Here is a 20,088-nt window from a genome sequence, read left to right on the forward strand (position 1 = left end):
ATTCTGTGTCTTCCTCTTTCTCTGCCCCTTCCCCACTTACACTCTGTCCCTCTCTCTCTCAAAAATAAATAAACACTAAAATAATTCTAAAAATCCTCAACAAAATATTACCAAACAGAAGCCAACAATACTTTAAAAAATCATTCACTACGTCAAGTAGGATTTATTCCAGGGTTGTAGCGGTGGTTCACTATTCACAAATCAACAAATAGGGTACATCACATCAATAAATGATAAAAATGACATGATCATTTCAATAGATGCAGAAAAAGCATTTGACAAAGTACAACATCCTGAGGGAACATACCTCAACGTAATAAAGGCCTCATATGGAAAACCACAATGAACATCATACTCAATGGGGGGAACCTGGGAGATTTGTCCCTAAGGTCAGAAGACAAGGATGTTCCACTCTCACCACTTTCATTCAACATAGTACTGGAAGTCCACCCACAGCAATCAGACAACAAAAGTAAAAAGCATCCAAGTTGGTAAGGAAGAAGGAAAACTTTCACTACTTGCAGATAACATGATACTATTTAGAGGAAACCCTAAAGACTCTACAAAAAAACCTACTAGAACTGATACGAGAATTCAGTTAAGATTGTAGGATACACAAATCAATGTGGAGAAATCCACTGAATTTCTATACACTGATAATGAAGCGGCAGAAAGAAGTATTAAGAAAACAATCCCATTTACAGTTGCACCAAAGATAACCAAGCACCTAGAAATGAACTTAACCAAGGAGGTGAAAGACCTGTGCTCTGAAAACCATAAAGCACTGATGAAAGAAATTGAGGATCACACAAATGGAAACATATTCCATGCTCATGGACCGGAAGACGTAGTGTTAATATGTCCATACTACCCAAAGCAATACAAACTTAATGCAATCCCTATCCAAATGCCAGCAGGATTTTTCACAGAACTAGAACAAACGGTCCTAAAACGTGTATGGAACCACAAGACTCCGAATCGCCAAAGCTATCTTGAAAAAGAAAAACAAAGCTGGAGTTACCACGACTCCAGATTGCAAGATATGTGACAAAGCTGTAGGAATCAAAGGAGTACGGTACTAGCACAAAGACAGACACACGAATCAGTAGAACAGAATAGAAAACCTGGAAATGAACCCGTGATTATATGGTAGGAGGAAGGAACATACAATGCAAAAAAAAGAGTCTCTTCGAATGCTGGGAAAATTGGGCAGCGACAGGCAAAAGAATGAAACCGGACCACTTTCCTACACCATACACAAAAAGGAACTTAAAATGGATTAAAGACCTATGGGGCACCTGGCTGGCTCAGTTGGTTGAGCGTCCAGCTTCAGTTCAGGTCATGGTCTCATGGTTCGTGAGTTCCAGCTGTGCTGACAGCTCAGCGCCTGGAGCCTTCTTCGGATTCAGTGTCTCCCTCTCTGCCCTTCCCCCACTCATGTTCTGTCTCTGTCTCTCAAAAATGAACAAATGTTAAAAAGTAAAAATTAAAAAAAATGGATTAAAGACCTAAACGTGAGACTGAAACCATAAAAATCCTAGAAAAGGACACAGGCAGTAACTTCTTTGACATCAGCCATAGCAACTTCTTACGAGATAGGTCTCCTGAGGCAAGGGAAACAAAAGCAAAAATAAACTATTGGAACTTCATCAAAATAAAACCTTCTGCACAGCAAAGGAAACAATCAACAAAAGTAAAAGATGCTACCAAATGGGAGAAGATATTTGCAAATGACATATAAAGGATTAGTATCCAAAATGTATTATATACTTATACAACCCAACACTGAAAAAAAAAAAAGCCAACCAATTCAATTAAAAAAAAATAGATAGAACACATGACAAGATATTTCTCCAAAAAAAAAAAAAATACAGATGGCAAATGGACACATGAAGAGATGCTCAATACCAGTCATCATCAGGGAAATGCAAATCAAAATGACAATGAGATATCACTTCGTAACTGTCAGAATGGCTAAAATAAAAAAAACACAAAAGTGGCAATTGTTGGCGAGGATGTAGAGAAAAAGGAACCCTTGGGCACTCTTGGTGGGAATGCAAACTGGTGCAGCCTCTGCGGAAAGCAGTATGGAGGTTCCTCAAAAAATTAAAAATAGAACTACCCTACGACCCAGCAATTGCACTACTGGGCATTTACCCAAAGAATACAAAAACCTCATATTCAAAAGGATAATGCACCAATACGTTTATAGCAGCATTACTGACAATCGCCAAATGATGGAAGCAGCCCAAGTGTCCATTGATAGATGAATGGATAAAGATGATGTGGTGTGTGTGTGTGTTTATGCGTGTGTATACACACACAATGACTATTTTTCAGCCATCATAGAGAATGAAATCTTGCCACTTGCAACAATATGGATGGATCTAAAGGGTATAATGCTAAGTGAAATAAGTCAGAGGAAGCCCAATACCATATGATTTCCCTCATAGGTGGAATTTAAGAAACAAAATACATGAACAAAGGAAAAAAAGAGACAAACCAAGAAACAGACTCTTAACAATAGAGAACAAACTGACGGTTACCAGAGGGGAGGTGGATGGGGGGTGGGGGAAGTAAGTGATGGGAATCACAGAGGGCACTTGTGATGAGCACCGGGTGATGCATGGAAGCGTGGAACCACTATGTTGTACCACTGAAACTAACATGTAACACTGTGCGTTAACTATACTGGAATTACAATGAAATGAAAGCACAAAAGGTAGTATAGAAGAACAAAGAACAAGGGCAATAAATAGAAAACAGAAACATGTATGGTAGATATTAACCCAACTTTATCAATTATCACTTTGACTGTCATGGCCTAAATATTCCAATTAAAAGACAGAGATTGTTAGAGTGGATCAAAAAATAAGACCCGGCTCTATGTTGTCTAAAGAAACTACTTTGGATATAAAGACACATCGAGGTTAAGAATAATGGATGGAGAGAAATATGCCATGCTAACCCTAACCTAGAGGAAGCAGGCGTTTCAGACAGAGCAGACGTCAAAGCAAGAAAGGCTGTCAGGGATAGGAAGGGCATTCCATATGATAAACGGGTCATTTCTTTTAATACTCTTTTTTTGAAATTTGTTAACGTTTATTTATTTTTAAGAGAGAGAGAGAGAGAAACAGAGAGTGAGTAGGGGAGGAGCAGAGAGAGAGGGAGACACAGAATCCGAAGCAGGCTCCAGGCTCCGAGCTGTCAGCACAGAGCCCGACTTGGGGCTCGAACTCACGAACTGCAAGATCATGAGCTGAGCGGAATGAAGTCTGACACTTAACCAACTGAGTCACACAGGCGCCCCAAAAGGGGTCAATGCTCAACACGTAACAGTTCTTAACAACTACACGCCCAACAACAGCATGTCAAACTTTGTGAGACAAAAAACAGAACCGTAAGGAGGCACAGACGAACATATGATCATAACTGAGACTCCAACACCCCTCTCGGAAGCCGGCAGATCCAGGAGCGGAAAATCAGCAAGGACGTGGTTGAACTCCACAGCACAGTCGACCAACTGCGTATAAGTGACACCCATAGACTACCTCACCCAACAAGAACAGGATATACGTTGTTCTCCAGCTCATGAGGGACATTCACCAAGACAACACCACATTCTGGCCCATAAAACACACCCTCAACAAATACAAAAGAATACAAATCCTATAATGTCTGCTCTCAGACCACAACGCAGTTAAACCAGTAATCGGTTACAGAAAGGCAACCGGAAAACCTCAGTTCCCATGGAGGTTTGAGAGCACCCTTTGAAACAACGCATGGGCCAAAGAAGGAATGTCAAGAGTAATTTTAAAATATTTTGAACTAAGTGAAAATGAAAACACAGCTTTTCAAAATTTGTCAGATGGAGTAAAAGCAGCGCTTAGAGGAAAATTTATAGCACTGAATGCATGGATTGGAAATGAAGAAAGAGCTAAAATCGATACCCTAATGTCCACGTTAGGAAACTAGAAAAAGATGAGCAAATTAAATCCAGAGTAAGCAGATGGATAGAAATAAGAATTAGAGCAGAAACCAGTGAGAGTCAAACAGCAAATCAATAGAGAAAAATCAATGAAACCAAAAGCTGGTTCCTTGAAAAGGTCAATAAAATTGATTGGCCTCCAGCCAAGATACCGAAGAAAAAAAGACAGAGGCCACAAAATTGCTAATATCAGAAATGAAATAAGGGGTAGCTGTACGGACCCCCTGGACATTAAAAGAATAAAGAAATACTATGGACAGCTCCATCCCCACTAACTGCATGACCTACATGAAACGGACCAATTCCCGGAAAGACACAATCTGTTCAAAATCACAAGAACAAATAGATGATCTGAACAGGCTTATTTTTATTTTTTTAAAGTTCATGTTTAATTATTTTGAGAAAGAGACAGAGAGCAAGCCGAGGAGGTGCAGAGGAGGAGACAGAATCTCAGGCAGGCTCTATGCTGTCAGCCCGATGCGGGGCTTGAACTCACGAACCGGGAGATCGTGACCTGAGCTGACATCAAGAGTCAGACACTTAACCGACTGAGCCACCCAGGTGCCCCTGCACAGGCTATATTTATTAAAGAAATTGAGTCAATAATTAATAACCTTCCAAACAGAGAGCGCCAGGCCGAGATGGGTTCACTGGTGAATTCTACTGGACTTATAAAGAAGGTATTATGCCAATTCCCTATAATCTCTTGCGGAGAACAGAAGCAGAGGACAGGAGGCTAACTCATTCTAGGAGGCCAGCATTACCCTAAAACCAAAACCAGACAAAGATATTACAAGAGAAAAACCACGATGGACCAAGACGTCTCATGAACACAGGTGTACAAATCCTCAACAACATATTAGGAACAATTATTTAAATTGTTAGCTATTAAATATGTTAAATTTAAATGAAACATTAGAATTCTATGTTCATCTTAAATAGCAAATTAGCTAGAATTAGACAGCCCACGCAGAAAAATGAATCTCGATACATACCGTGCGACATTCACTAAATGAATCACAGACCTAAACGTAGAACTCCAAAGTATAAAACTTGGAGGATAATGTGCGAAAACCTAAGTGAGCTTGAGTATGACGAGGTCTTTTCAGATACGCTGCCCAACGCATGATCCATGACAGTTAATGGACAAGCTAGACTCCATTAAAATTAAAAACTTGTGCTTGATGAAAGACAATGTCAAGAGAATAAGACAAGCCACAGACTGGGAGAAAATATTTTCTTTTTTAATTTTTTTTTTAACATTTATTTATTTTTGAGACAGAGAGAGACACAGCATGAACGGGGGAGGGGCAGAGAGAGAGGGAGACACAGAATCGGAAGTAGGCTCCAGGCTCTGAGCCATCAGCCCAGAGCCCGACGCGGGGCTCGAACTTGCGGACCGCGAGATCGTGACCTGAGCTGAAGTCGGACGCTTAACCGACTGAGCCACCCAGGCGCCCCGAGAAAATATTTTCAAAGGTTTCATCTGAGAAAGGACTGCCATCCAAAATATAAAGAAACCCTTAAAACCCAATAGTAAGAAAAGAAACAACCCGATTAAGAAATGACGGGTCCCAAACCTTGCCACCTCACCCAAGGAGATGCACAGAGAGCAAGTGAGTGTATGGAAAGTTGCTCCGCAGCGTCGGTCATCAGGGAGACACAAGTCAAAACAACGAGACAGCACGACAACCTCTTAGAGCGGCCCAGATCTGGAACCCTGGTGGCACCCGATGCTGTGGTGAAGACGTGATGCAGCCGGACCTCTCATTCATTGCTGCTGGCAATGCAACGCAACATGGCGAGGCGCCTTGGGAACACAGTTTGGCGGGTTCTTACAAATCGAAACACAGTCTTACCATACTGATCTAGCAACCTCACTCGTGGGTATTCACCCAAAGGAGGTGAAAGCTTATGTCCACACACACAAAATCGCACGTGGACTTTTATAGCGGCTTAATTCATAATTGCCCAAACTTGGAAGGAACCAAGATGTCCTTCAGTAGGTGAGCGGGTCAACTGGGGCCCACCCAGACAATGGAATATTACTTAGCACTGAAAAGAAATGAGCTATCAAGCCATGAAGAGACACGGAGGAAACTTGGATGCACGGTACTACGAGAAAGAAGCCAGCCTGAAGAAGCCACACACCACAGGATTCCAACTCTACGACATTCTTGAAAGGTTCAACCATGGAGATGATAAAACGATCAGTGGTTGCGGGGGAGGGAGCTGTGGGGAGAGTGGAACACAGGGGATTTGGGGAGTAGCGAAAATTCTCTGAATGACAGTATCATGACAGACACCAGTCACTGCACATTTGTCTAAATGCCCAGAGCGCACGACATCGGGAGTGAACACTTAGGGTGACGAGGGGTCAACGTCGGTTTATCTGTTGTAACGAACGTACCAGTCTGGTGAGTGAGGCTGGTCACGGGGAGGCGGGGCGGGGGTGGTGGTGGGGGAGGGGGGTTGGAGGAGGCACATGGAAGTCTCTGTAACTTTCTCCTAATTTTCTTGTGACCCTGAAGCTGCTCTTAAAAAATTAAATCTTAAGAATTCACCTCGGACAAACCGGAGAATGTTCTCGGTGCCCCGTTTTCACCCAGCACCGATTGCGCACAGCTGTGAGGGTGCCCCTGTGTGCACACCGCGGTCTGGAAGGAGGCACGAGGTAGAAACACACGGTCTGTTGCGCCCCTTTCTGTGCTGACCACGGCAATGAAGTTGCCCTGCGCGCAAGTCCAACCGTCAGACTCAGGACAAGAGACGTTTTTCTCTACAGCTCAGCCAAGCAGGACGGTCTTTCCGTCTCCCAGCTGATTCACGAGGCAACCTGCCTTGGGTGGGGTCGCCACCAGCTCTGGAAACGAAACTCTGGTGCCACCTTATTAGAGAATTCGGGTTGACCCATCCTGACTGTTCACGTGAGACGGGACGATGCCTCCAAGGTTCCGTCAACAGTACGCTAAATAGATAGGTAACATTGCGGGGTTTTTGTGGCCAATAATTGGTGAATCTACTGCTTTGCTGTTTTTCTGCCTCAGCACCACAGGGACTGACAAATAACCCACCAGCCTTGGGCGCAGGGCTTGAACCCGGGAGAAGCAAGTAACAGCCACTGCTGTCCTATCGAGCAAAGCAAAATACTTTCATGGGTCTTTCCTATGGTAACATTCTCCCTAAAAGTAACATTTCTAGGCTTTGTCTAGAACCGAAATAGGTTTTTTTTCCCCCCCTCCAAGTACTTCGGCTGAGAGGTTCATAACTTTGAGGGAATTACAGACACACGTAAGAATGTGAAAAAGCAAAGAACCCATTCTCCAGACTGGTTCCCAGGCTTCAGGAGCCCCGGACTCTCCTGGAGATGAGCACCCAGAGGCTGAATTTGCAGAAGACCGGGGTCTCCAGATATGCCTGATGGCGCACGCAACAAGCCCAGCCCACAACAGGATGTTCTTGGGGTTGAACGTGAGGCCTCGACCATGAGGCGGGAACACGGGTGCCCGCGGAGGAGGGGACGGAGGACAGGGTTGCTCTGCTCAGGGTCTGCAAATGCAGTACGCGCATCACGTTCCCCAGGCAGCTGGGCAGCAAGCCTGCGCGCGTTAGCAACGGCAGGGTTTCTGGAGTGAATTCTACCCACCCTGCTCCCGTCAGACCACAGTCAAGCGCTGCTCGCTTGAGGACACATTTTGAGGCACACGTGACAAGAGGTGCAAGTTTGGCCCATGCCCCAGGAGAAACCCCGGGAGAAACAGCTAACTGTCCATGCGACAGCGCAGCTGAGGACGAGGGCTCCCCAGGCTGGCACCTGTTAATACGTGACAGGCACCCTCCCCTTGAGCCCCCTGATGGCCTGGCTCCACTGACATCTAGTGTGCACTTGGCATCCCCAGACTGCAGACACAGCACGAGCTACTGGACGAAGCCCTTGACTTCATGGGGTCTATGCTCTGGGAGGGGGGGCACGTAAGCCAAGTCAAGGGGACACGGAGCCGCGGGGAAGGTCAGGTGGAGCGAGGGGCTGGCAGAGCTGTGGTGGGGAGAGGCTCACTTGTGTACCCAGGGCCAGCTTCCAGGAGGAGGTGGGGTTTTGAACCCAGAGGAGCCACACACACACAACCCCCGTGCAGAGGCCAGGAGGATGCTGTGGTCGGCAGACGGCCGGTGCGTGTGAAGAACAGCGAGGGCCCGTGGCCGCGTCCAAGGGAGTTCAGGGAGAGGAAGAACCCAGGGGTGACAGGGACAGGCAGGGACACAGGGCCCGGGGAGGACACGGCCAGACCTGGGGTCTGCTCCAAGGAGGAGTCCAGAGGACCCATGACCACCTGCCTGCTTGGCAGGTGCCACTTCAAGAGAGTGTCAGGGTGGGTCCGGGCCACAGGGAGGGCAGAGGCGCTGTTTTCAGGGACGGGCAACAGGCCAGGTTTGGGGGCCAAGATCAAGAGCTCAGACCTGGAGATCTAAGGCTGGAGACGCCCACGAGACCCTCTGGTGGACACACGGAGTCGACACAGCAATATCTCGGACCTCAGGGGACCCAACGGCCTTGCAGACAGTATATAAAGCCATTCATCTATCAGCTGCTCTCTCACTCCTTATGACCAGGCGTACCACTGTGTGATACTGACCCTCCTCCAAGTAGCGGGCACTCAGCACGGCCCCCGGGGCCCGCAGGTGACCCTCCCTGAGCTTCCTGGTCCCGGCCTGCACATCCTCTGCCCCATCGGGGCGGCCGCGATGCGCTGCCTCCCTGAGCCTGTGTCCTCAGGGTAAGACACAGCAGTCACTCTGGCTCCAGAGCACGCTGTGAGGACAGACCTGATGCCTGTCATCTCAAGGCCTGTGAACCTGCGTTCCCACACAAGCAGGTGTGGTCACACGTGTGCCACGTCCGGGATGGCCGCTGGGCCCCATCCCCTTCCCCCTCCCCCTTCCACCTCATTTCGCTTTCCTGGTAGCATTTTTTACTATATTTCCAAGCACCGGACCTCCGAGCACCGCCTGTACGACTTTCTGCCGTGTGTTCCCAAGCAGCGACGCTCTCAAAGCTACTTGCTGAGCCTCTTTTATGTGTTTACAAAAACACGAAAATCAATACGCAGTTACCAAAATAACAGAGGCTCGGTCTGCGTCTCCTACTCCCAGCCCAGGGCCTGTCCGCACCCACCCCTGCTCATCCTCGGAGGCGTGTCTCCCTTCCTTCGCCCCCACCCCTCCTCCTCCGCGCCAGGGGCAGAAGCGCCTGGTCAGCATGGCCCCGCCGACCCCGCCCTCCCCTCACCAGAGATGATGGAGTCGTTCAGAGCCTCTTCATCCTGATACACCAGCAGGTCGTCCTTGAGTTCGGAATTCACGATCAAGTTCTCCTTGTTCTCCTCCGAGCCCTTGGCTGCCGTCCGCTTGCTCTCCGAGACGCCGTCAAAGCTCCAGGCCTCCTCCCTCTCCTTGCCCCGCTCCACGCTGGACGTTCTCGACAGGCGGACGTCCACCCGCTTCTTCGGGGACGCTTTACTGTCCCGTCCTGGAAAACTGAAGAGGAAGACAGTTTGGGTTATACGCTGTCCGCTTCGTCCGAGGACCCAGCCTATCGACTCGGGGGCTTCCGATAATATTGCAAATTCCCCAAGTACGTGCAGCGTCCAGCTTCTGATCTGAATGCACAGGGCACGCAGCCCCAGGTGGCACACAGGCTTTGCGTCCAGGCACATGGCTGTCCTGAACAGCATACGCACGCCTATGATGAAGCCTGCCATGCTTAGTATGGGGCCAGGACTTCCCGAGAACGGACGTGTGCAGCGTTTCTGCCAAACCACACGTGCGTCCCATTCCCTGTCTGCTTTGCCCTCCGTCCACTTCTCCTTCACAGCCTGCCTACAGACACAGGAAATGAAAACTCAACGTGCAAGCTCCAGGAACAGGCTTACTTGTACTCTTGCCTAACGAAACCTCAAAGCCTGCAGAGGCCGGGACGGCTACTTCTCCTCCACGGCACTCCCTAACCTGGATCCTCCCGGGGAAATGCAGGGGCTTTGTGGTCAGGCTCCCACGGTGTCCAGCCCCCGAATGTCCTCTCCTGGAGTGTGGTACCCAAGACCAGAGCCCGGGGCAAAGGGAAAAGGCGGGGCTCTTGTCCCAACCTTAAGAGTTTCAAGACAGTGACAGCAGTGCATGGAACTCAGTCCGGGCGCATGACACGAGACTGGCCTGGATGGAAATCTGGGCACACAGGTCTCCCTACCAGGGCGGCTCACCTGTCCTGGCGATGCTTGGTGGCCAGCGCCCTGTGCAGCTCCTCAATGACGCGGCTAGGGGGCAGTGGCCGGTGGACAGTGGCAAGATGTGGAGACCCCGTGGGCGTGGAAAGCTGTCCTCGGAGGGGAGGGTCAGTGTTTTTCCCGCCAGAGCCTTGGAAGAGCGCAGGCTGGCCTGGAACACGAGAGGGACCGAGAGGAACGTGAGCCCCCGGGAGCAGGGAGGAGGGACTCTGCAGAAAGACATGAGCCCAAGGGCAGAGGACACAGCTCCCCCCACCACCCGGCCAGGTGACCTTGACGCCCTGTTCCAGAAGTTGTGCCAGGTCCCCTGCCCCCAGAGCCAGAGACAGGGCTCACCTCTGTCCGGTTCCATCCACGAGACCCCCCGCCCCCAAGCCTGGGGGATGAGCTCCACAGACATCAGTGCCAACGAGCCCCCTGCAAGGTCTCAGGCACAGAAAACCGGACGCCCCTCTCCTCCCACTTGGAATCAATGACTTCACTGGGTCTGCCCTTCTCACCCGACTTTGTGACTCTGGGCAGGGCCCAAGTCTACCTTTCTTACTGCTGTATCCCCAGGCCTGGCACTTAATACATGTGCAATAGACATCCGTTTGTATGAAATGATTTTGAAGACCCAGGATAGGCTTGCTCAAACCCTGCCTGAGAAGGTGAGGCTTCTCTTGCTCCTCTAACAGATGCTCCCTGAATGTGCACTCCAAGTCCCACATGGCGTCAGGCGCTGGGGGCAGCAGAAGGCGTGGGTTTGGTCGTTACACAGATCTGGCCTCCAGTCTCAATCTGCTACTTATCAGCTGTAAGACCTCCAAGGCAAGTCCCCAAAACTCGAGAAGGCTCAGCCTTCTTATCTGTAAAATGGGCCGACGGTTCCCTGGCCGACAGGTTCCCTGGCACCTGTTACATCTTCATACACAGACTCGTTCCCAGAGAGGCTGAGGCGGGCTCCCACTAGACTGATACAAACAGACCAACCCCTTCTTAGCCTCAGCAGGAAGAGAGAGAGAAACAGAGAGACAGACACAGAGACACAGAGATCGAGACCCCTCCATAAAAAACAAAGACTTTCTGATGCAATCCTGGAACGTGGATGTCACTAACAGGAAGACAGAAGGAAGACTGTAGGTCTCATCGGGACACATCATTTAGCGGTCTTTACAAACACCCGTCTTGGTGGGCACGGCCAGGAAACACGCACGGCCCAGGCCTTGCCCTCGATGGGCCTCTAGGCCGGCCAGGTGGGGCCAAGAGAGGAAAGGCAGACAGAAAGCCAACTGGAGAAAGAGCTGTGCCAGGCAGGGGGGCTGAGAGCACCTGGGGTCGGGAGCACGTGGGCCGGGCTACGGAGGTCAGGCGAGGCCTCTCGGCAGAAGGGGACATCTGAGCTGACGCCCAAGGATGAGACGGTGCCAGCCATTCACAATGTGGCCAGACACGGGCAGGGCGGGGGGCGGGCTCCACCGGAGAGTGGCCCCCAGGGCCGTCCCCAATTCTCCACCCTCCACCAGCTCATCCCCCACCAACCTCCACCCCTCCTGGGGCGGCCCCTGCTCCTCACAGGGACCGCCTCCCCGGCGGGTGTTGCTCTGCCGCCTGGAATCCTCGCCCACACCTGCTAGGAAGGCATCCCCGGTCCCAGCGTGCAGGTGGGGAAACTGAGGTGGCGTGGCTGGTCTGTGCTCCCTCAGCCAGGACCCTCGCAGGGTCGCCACACGCTGGCAATCACGAATACACTGAACGAGCGCCCCCCATTTCCTGCTCTGCTGAGCGCTGTACCTGGCCCGCCTCGTCCAGCCGCCCAGGGCACCAGTTAGCACTCCCCTTTCTCAGACAAGGAAACCGAGGCTCAGAAGCCAACCCCAAGTCGTGCTTCCAGGGTATGACAGGGGCTGGGATTGGAACTCGGTGGCGGGATTCCAAGTGTGGTTGGCAGAGGCCGTGGGACCCCCATACGTGGAAGCGACCGTCATCCAGCTGGACGGGAAAAGCTTCGTCCTGAGGGGGTGAACTCACACGGGTCCGGGGTCCAGGCAAGTGAGACGCAGGTGAGTCAAGGGACCTCACGCAATTCATAGGAACAGGGGCGAGGGTTTCGGTAAATACCAGAGCACCTGCTCGCCTTAATGGGGCTGCTGTGACTCAGGGGTGGCCAGATATGAAGACTTTTCAAGAAAAGCCAGAAATCTGGATTCCGGGTAAAACTGACATGTTTTACACATGTTAATATTTAATGCTTAAATAGATTTTAATGTTTAAAATGTTGGCAACCCGTTAAAAAAAAATTCGAGGGGCGCCTGGGTGGCGCAGTTGGTTAAGCGTCCGACTTCAGCCAGGTCACGATCTCGCGGTCCATGAGTTCGAGCCCCGCGTCGGGCTCTGGGCTGATGGCTCGGAGCCTGGAGCCTGTTTCCGATTCTGTGTCTCCCTCTCTCTCTGCCCCTCCCCCGTTCATGCTCTGTCTCTCTCTGTCCCAAAAATAAATAAACGTTGAAAAAAAAAATTAAAAAAAAAATTCGACACCATGCTGACCCGGCAAAGCAAGTCTGTGAGTGGGTCCGGGTTGGGGGGAGGGGGAAGACAATGCCCTGACCTCTGGTGGAGGGTCAGTGAGGAGGCCTGCAGGCAAAGACCCCCGTGGGGACTCAGCTTGTGTATGCTGTCCCCCACCCTGGTCCCAGTTAAGCCCAGCTAAGGGGCCTCTCTCCCCCTCTGCTGCCACCTAGCGCCCATATGCTGAAGCAAACACTTCCCCCCAAAGAGAAGAAAAAAGAGAACAGAGGAAATAAGACAGAGTGGCCAAAAGGTGGTCTCAGCTGTCAAAAAGAGATCCAGGCTGAAACCGCCCTCCCATGCCCTCCAGCTCCTAGTCTAGTTCCCCAGATTAATCCCCCCGATGTTCTGGAGCTCCTCAAAAGGGAGGGGAGGGTCCCAGAGCACGAGGCCCTCGAAATCCAGAATTTCCGCTGTGCAAACAAACAGAGGACTCACGGCAGAGGAACCTCACCGTGCGGCCTTAGGTCTGATCTGTCCAAAGCACAGAGGAGGCAGGACGTCTGTGAGTTATCGAGGGTCCAGAACAAACTGTATGTGAGCCAGAATAAAACATGGTGGATAGTGCCTGATGGGATGGATTTCCAATTGTTTCAAGTCTCAACGGATGGAAAAGAAAACTCTCACAAGATAGCAACAAGTTGCAACAGTGTGATCCTGCCTCGAAACTTTGACTCCTATCCGTGTGGCCACGGCCCCGGAAGACTATAGGCTTAGACTCATCCCAGAGAGGTAGGAACAAGCAGGTGGGGCTCAGATCGTCCGCTTGTTCCTTCAGTCACAGTTGCGCGCACTCGCTAAGCACCTGCTGTATGCCAGCACTAGGACGTGGTAGGGTCCCGGGTTGTGGTCACAAAATCCCACAAACTGGGTAGCTCAGAACAACAGGACGTTATCCTCTCGTAGTCGTAGAGGCCAGAAGTCTGGAATCAAGGTGTCAGCAGCTGGATCCTTCCGACGGCGGAGAGAGAAAGACGCCAGGCGTCCCCAGCTCCGCCGGCATGGGGTGACTTGCAGACAGCTCGCTCCAATCTCTGTCTCTACGTCCAGGTCGTCTGGTGGGTGCTTTTGTGTCTCTTATAAGGACACGCTCATTGGATTTAGGGCCCCTCCCTCGCCAGGACGATTTCATGTTGATCCCGATCTAATCATGTCTGCGAAGACCCTCTTCCAAAGAAGACCGCAGTTCTGAGCTTCCAGGTAGACGTGAGTTTTAAGGGCACATTACTCAGCCCACCGGGTGAGGCAGAGCATGTGGTAAGTGCCCCAAGGCCAGGCGCATGCTGCTATGGGGTAAGGTCAGGGACAGCGGCCCTGAAGGAGGGACAGAGACGCATAGGCACTGACCGCGTGATGCTGGGGAAGAAGGTTTTAGCAGTAAGGGCGGTATGGGGGTTACCAGCCTCAGGCCCAGAACTGGGTTCCAGTCTCCGTTAGCCGTGGGACCTGGGAGACGTTGCTGGAGCCCCTGAGCCTCGGTCTCTTCGAGGTGCTGGCCCGTGCGTTAGGAACGGGCGGTGTGTAGCTGGGCCTCCTTGTGGCCCAACAAGAGGGAAGGAGTGGTACTGTGAGTGGTGGTCAGGGGCTCACGGACAGCAAGACCGCTCAGGTCCACCATCCACGTTGTCTTCATGCCTGCCGCCTTCAGGCAGCAGGTAAGGATCGACTCTTCAAAACAGTCACCTCGTACTGAAGGGTCTGCTTTTTCCCTGAGACCAGCAGCGTCTCCTATTTTCAGCAGTGAGGGGACAAGAAATACCCAAACTCCGAAAGCAAATGTCTCAATTTCCAGGGACTATTCAGCCAGTGTGGCCAAAGCTATAGGAGCGGATGCCTTTGGGGGCCTCTGCCCAGCCGTGTTCCCCTCTCTGATCCCCACCCTACAGTCCAGTGTTTATCCCTGCCTCTCTCTGCCTTTCAGGATGGAGCTCACTGGAACGAGGTCATGAGACAGAGCAAGCAGAGACCACAAGAGATACAGCCATCAGGGAGAAGTGGAGAGAGACTGGGGAAGGAAGGGGAGGAGCGGGGAGGGCGAGAGAACATGAGACAGAGAAGACACCTGAACATACAAAGTCCCCCTCCTGGGGGATGGCTACACCTTTTGCATTCAGGTTCTGGAAGACTCCTTGGACTCCTGCCAATAGACTGCCTCATTTGCTTAAGGGAGCCCAGGGGTCTGCTCCTGACAACCACAGCTCATTGCTAAGAGCAGCCAGGCCTCCTGCCTCCAGTTCGTCTCCCCTGGGACTGCCTAGAGCCCGGATGGCAAAAGCAAAGGGTGAGAACCAGCCCGCAGCGGGAGCCCATCAAGACTGGTTGAAGGCACGGATGGGTGAACGGATGGAAGGATGCATGCATGCGGACCCACCTGTGACATTTTTCGTGGTTTTGCAGCCTGCCTTGGGTGGTGGCGTGGGCAACAGCGGGGGGCTGGGGAGCTGGCCCACGGATCTCTCCAGGGGTCTGGGAGGGCTGTCCAGGGAGTCAGACCCGGCTAAGGCTTGAGAGGGTTCATCCGCGGTAGGCGGGAGGCTGCCGGAGGCGTCTGCTTCTTCACCTCTGGATGCTGACGGCATCTTGGCTGGGTTCAAAGGCAAAACAGAGAGTTCACAAGCCATGCTGCTTCTGATGGGGTTGGACATGAGCAAGGACAGTAAAGTGGCTTGGGTGGGGTGGGACTGGTAACAGGAGCAGGGTACAGAGGGGCCGCTCAACGTACAGACCTGACTTCCTGTGAGTTTAGAAGTCAATAGAACTGTTGGGGGAGGGGGGGAGGGAGAAGAGGAAAGAATTCAGGAGCAGGAGTAATTCTGTTCCTTTTCTCGGTCAACAGGTGGCGCCAAAGCTCCTGTCCCCACCTGACCTGGGGCTGGTCACGATCAGAAGTTTGGGAATGAGACACACCCAGGCTCCAGTCGGCCCCTGCACTGTCATCCTGGGAAGTGACTCAAGCTCCAGTGTCTCCATTGCCCCACATGGGAGATCTGACAAACACCAGAGTCCCTCCCAGGGTTGCTGCAAGGTTTAAACAGGAGGGAACAATGTCGTGTGGGTCTGGCACCTGCAGACCCTCAAATTCAGCAGCCATTGACTTCACATGTGTGGTTTTCAGCAGCCCTGGCCCCTGGTGCGTGTAGGTCCCAGGGAGTGGTTCAGGAGGCAAGGAGGTCCAGCTCAGAGGAAGGGTCAGCCCGCCCAGCGCCCCTGTCCCCTCTCCCTCCTGCTGCCCCTTGAGCACCACCCCCCAAGACTGTCCATCCCTCCTCTGCTTTCTCCCCATCCACGAGCACTGTCTTTTCCCTTCTCCCTTCATCTGACTCAAGTCCTACTGACCATCACGCACCACCCATCCCACCCACACCCCCAAGTCCTCTGCCTTCCTTTCATTTGGGCTCACCCTGCTGAGTGCTGCAGAAGATGGTGAGACAGAAACCCCAGTGGCGGCCACCTCAGGACTGCCACAGTCAGGGCCCTCAGCTCTGCCTCCACCCTGCAGTCACGGCCTCAAACCTGCCTCCAGCTCCTCACCTCCCCACTCCCGTGTGGCCTCACCTCCAGGAGAAACTGAGGCCTTCAGACAGGGGTGGGGGTGCTGTTCTTAGATGCCGGACTCCAACACAACTGTCCCTGAAACCCCATCTTCCTTCCTTCCTCCCTGATACTAGAGAGGTGGACCCCCAGCCCCATCCCCACGTGGGGACCCCAGCACGCCCTGCCCTCTCACAGCAGGTGCCCAGCCTGGTGTAAGATGCCTGCTGCACATGGCCTCGTCTCATTTTTTACAACCGGCCGAGGAGGAAGATACAAACACTCCCCAGAACAGCTTGGCAGAGCTGGGCCCACAGTCACCGCCTGGGGCTCCTCCATCCTTCGGGAAAGGTTCTGGAGGCCCTAAGGGGCAGAGCGCTGGCCGTGGTACTGAAAACACGGCGCTGGCCTGATACCTGCCCTTGGAGAATTTCCACGGAAACTCTGGAAGCAGACACTGTGCATCCCATGGATCCCAGGTTATTACCATTTCTGTGCCTTTATTGTCCGCGGCCAACTCCATGGCCGTGACACTCTTGTGGCACAAACCTGGGTCCTGCCGTGTGCAAACATGGACGGGACAGTTTCTTCCTCTGAGTCCCGGGGGTCTGGACAAGGTGAGCAATGTATGATCTGGACTCCACAGGTTCCCTTAGCCAGGCTGCCAAGAGATGGGTTAACTGGGAGACTAGGCAGCCCAGGTCAGGGTCCCCATGCCTACGTCAGGCGGGGCAGGGCCGCTTGATCTCAGTTGTCCTCAGTCTCCATCACGTTCCTCTTTGGCTCCCAGACACCTGTTCCCCAGTTCCCTCCTGTCACGCTGTCTGCACATGCTCAGCCCCCTGCAGGCTCCATCGGGGCTGCCCAGGAGGACCCAGCCCTCAGCCTTCAGCCTAGGACCCATTCCTCAGTCCACAGCTCCAATTCTCTCATCTAATTTTCCCATCCAGTCCTCTGGCTTCAGAATCCAACCCATCTCTCTCTCGACCCCTGACCTTCCCTCCTAGCTCCAGACTCATACATTATCAGCCACTGTGACATCTCCATCTGGAGGTCAGAAAGGCAAAATGAAACATTCTCAAACCCATCTCTTGATTTCCCAAGGGAAAGCCCTCTCCAGCCTTCCCCTTCCTTCAGATGCATTCACCCATCAACCCATCTTGCAAAGGTCCTTCAACAATTATGGGGTTCGGGCACCCTTCTAGGAGCCGCAGACATGGCACCCAGCCAGACAGATCCCCACCCCCACCAGGCTTCCTGCACAGCTCATCAGCCGTGCAGCCAGACTGGACACCCACTACCTTGCCTCCCATATGTCATTCACACATAAATCCTGTGTGCTCTCCTTCCAAAATATTTCTCAGCAACGTTCACTTGTCCTCCCTATGCAAGCTTCCCTGGCCTCTACCTGGACCTCAGCAATGGCCTCCTGGCTCCTTCCCTTCCTGCCCCAAATCCACTCTCTACCCGAGGGGTTTTGCAAACTTTGTCCACAAAGGGTTTTTTGCAGGTCAGAGTATCTGTTGGTGCAGCAACCTCCAGAGGGCTGGCAGTTCAAACAGCAAAACTTCCCTGCCTGTGCCAGAAGTGGACGCACGCATGCCCAGTGCTGCCCAACAGAAACGTCTGAGATGCTAGAAATGTTTCCTCCCTGTCCATTTCAGTAGCCACCAGCCATGGGTGGTCAATGAGCAACTGACAAGTGGCCAGTGTGAAGCTGATTTTTTTTATTTCATTTAGTTTTAATTAGTCTAAATAGCCATGCAGCTAGTGAGTACTGGTGAGGACAGCTCTGGACTTCTGGGAGTCAGTGGTCCCAGCCCCCACCCCTCAACCAGAGATCGCAGGGCAAGCTTCTTCCAGCCCCACAGAGGTCTCCTCTTCCCACCAGCCCAAGGTGGAATGCGGGTCCCCCACCTCTGCTCCGAGCGCCCTGGGACTCAACACACCGGCAGGTCTCACCAAAATCGCCTCCAACATCTTCCCACAAAACTCATCCATGCCGGTCACACACTGACCTCTATGTCCCTGACCTGTCGGGGGCTCCGCAGGCTGAGAAAGTGGGGCTCTGAGATCTTTTAGCCTCTGTCCTCTGCAGCTCATGTGAATGTGTAGCTACCGTTACAGTTTGGAATCTTGACATGAACACCCATTAAAGTCTTAATGCTATATCAGAAAAAAGGTGTAGAAGACAAGGTCAGTTTCACAGGTTTCCCACATTTGAGATCCTGTCTGGGACATGGGGTGGGGGCGGGGGGGCACTGTTCCTTTGCTCCCCTGACCAGCGGAGGTCGCTTCTCACCAACCAAACTCTAAGCCAAGGCTCCCATGTCGCTGCACAAACCACAACGTAGGGCTCAGTTGAGGAACAGACACAACCAAAGCTCAACCAAGTGTGCACATCCAGGACTTACCAGCATACTTTAGGAAACGTTCCAGTGACACGCTTCCGTGTGGCCTCCACTCACCTTCCTGAGCAGGGGCTGATAAGCTTTTTCATGTACAGGGACAGATAGTAAATATTTTAGGCTTTGCAGGACAAGAGGCCAACTCGAGAATATTATGTAGGTGCTTATGTAACAAGAGAAAAGGCTCTACCCTGCCCTTTGGTCTGGGAAGTACCTCCCGGGCGGTGGGCATGCTTTGAGCCCAGTTACCACTCACTGGCGACCTTCCAAGACCAAGAGTGACTGGTGAGACAGGAAGGTCCCGGTGGGCTGGGGACAGCTGCTGTGAGTAGTTTCATGGCGCCCCAAACACCTGGCATGTCTCAACTGGGACAGCTGGCCAAGGGCAAGGCATCTGGCTGAGTCCCAGATGCAGGCGGGACGAGCCCAGGGTCTGAGCAGTGCTGAAGTGCACCCACCAGTCAGGGAGGGGCAGACTCGGCTTGGTGTCTGGGTTTACAGAGCCAGCACACTGAGTGTGCCATCCAGACAGGTGGCAGCTGGGTCTCACCTATAGCCTGCCATTCACCATCCCCTCCTTACTTCACAAACAACCCATATTCCAGAGCATTCCAGAAGCACCTCTAGTTTGGATTGTAGAGTATTGTGTTGTTGTTTTTTTAAGTTTATTTTATGTTGAGAGAGAGACAGCCTAAGCAGGGGAGGGGCAGAGAGAGAGAGAATCCCAAGCAGACTCTGTGCCGTCAGCAGAGAGCCCGATGTGGGGCTCAAACTCACAGACTGTGAGATCATGACCTGAGCCGAAATCAAGAGTCGGGTGCTTAGCCAACCGAGCCTCCCAGGCGCCCTGTAGAGTATTATGGTTAAAAGCATGTCCGGGGATCAAACCCCAGCTTGCCACTTATGGGCTCCCTGGCCTTAGATAAGCAACAATCTCTCTGGGCCTTTGCTTTCTCATCTGAACAAACAGGGTTGTTAAGAAAATACAGTGACCATAGTACAGGTTTACTGAATGCCACTTTCCTTTTTTAATTCGTGCGTTCTTGAGAATGTCAGAGCACAGCCCTGCCTGGCAACAGAAACACGGGACAGACACCTGTCCCATTTAAAGTTAAAACAGATCTTTCTGGGCTTTTTAGGGAATGTTAGGCCACCGGTATACCACCATCCAAATAAAACCAGAAAAACAAAACCACCCCAAATACAAGGGTCCAAAGTCAACTCAAACCCAAATCACCAAACTCAAAGTGAGGGTCAAAAACCAAAAACAATGGTCAGGATCTTTGACAACATCCTTTTCCTAAGAGACCTGTGATTCTGGACATAACCCCCA

The 20,088-nt window shown here is 51.9% G+C and overlaps 1 protein-coding gene across 6 annotated transcripts in view; it reads right to left on the reverse strand.

The window, feature by feature from the left end:
* Nucleotides 1-20,088, reverse strand: part of PHACTR3 (phosphatase and actin regulator 3) — a 214,107-nt gene that overhangs the window by 66,351 nt on the left and 127,668 nt on the right. For all 6 annotated transcript variants that reach the window (XM_003983301.6, XM_045053424.1, XM_045053423.1 and 3 more), the window contains 3 exons: nucleotides 15,188-15,400; nucleotides 10,246-10,420; nucleotides 9,276-9,523 (listed from right to left, as the gene is read on the reverse strand). In XM_003983301.6, the coding sequence (XP_003983350.2) occupies nucleotides 9,276-9,523; nucleotides 10,246-10,420; nucleotides 15,188-15,400 (636 nt within the window). The remainder of the gene's footprint in view (nucleotides 1-9,275; nucleotides 9,524-10,245; nucleotides 10,421-15,187; nucleotides 15,401-20,088) is intronic.

Source organism: Felis catus, chromosome A3 (assembly GCF_018350175.1).
Source record: "Felis catus isolate Fca126 chromosome A3, F.catus_Fca126_mat1.0, whole genome shotgun sequence".
Lineage (NCBI taxonomy): Eukaryota > Metazoa > Chordata > Mammalia > Carnivora > Felidae > Felis > Felis catus.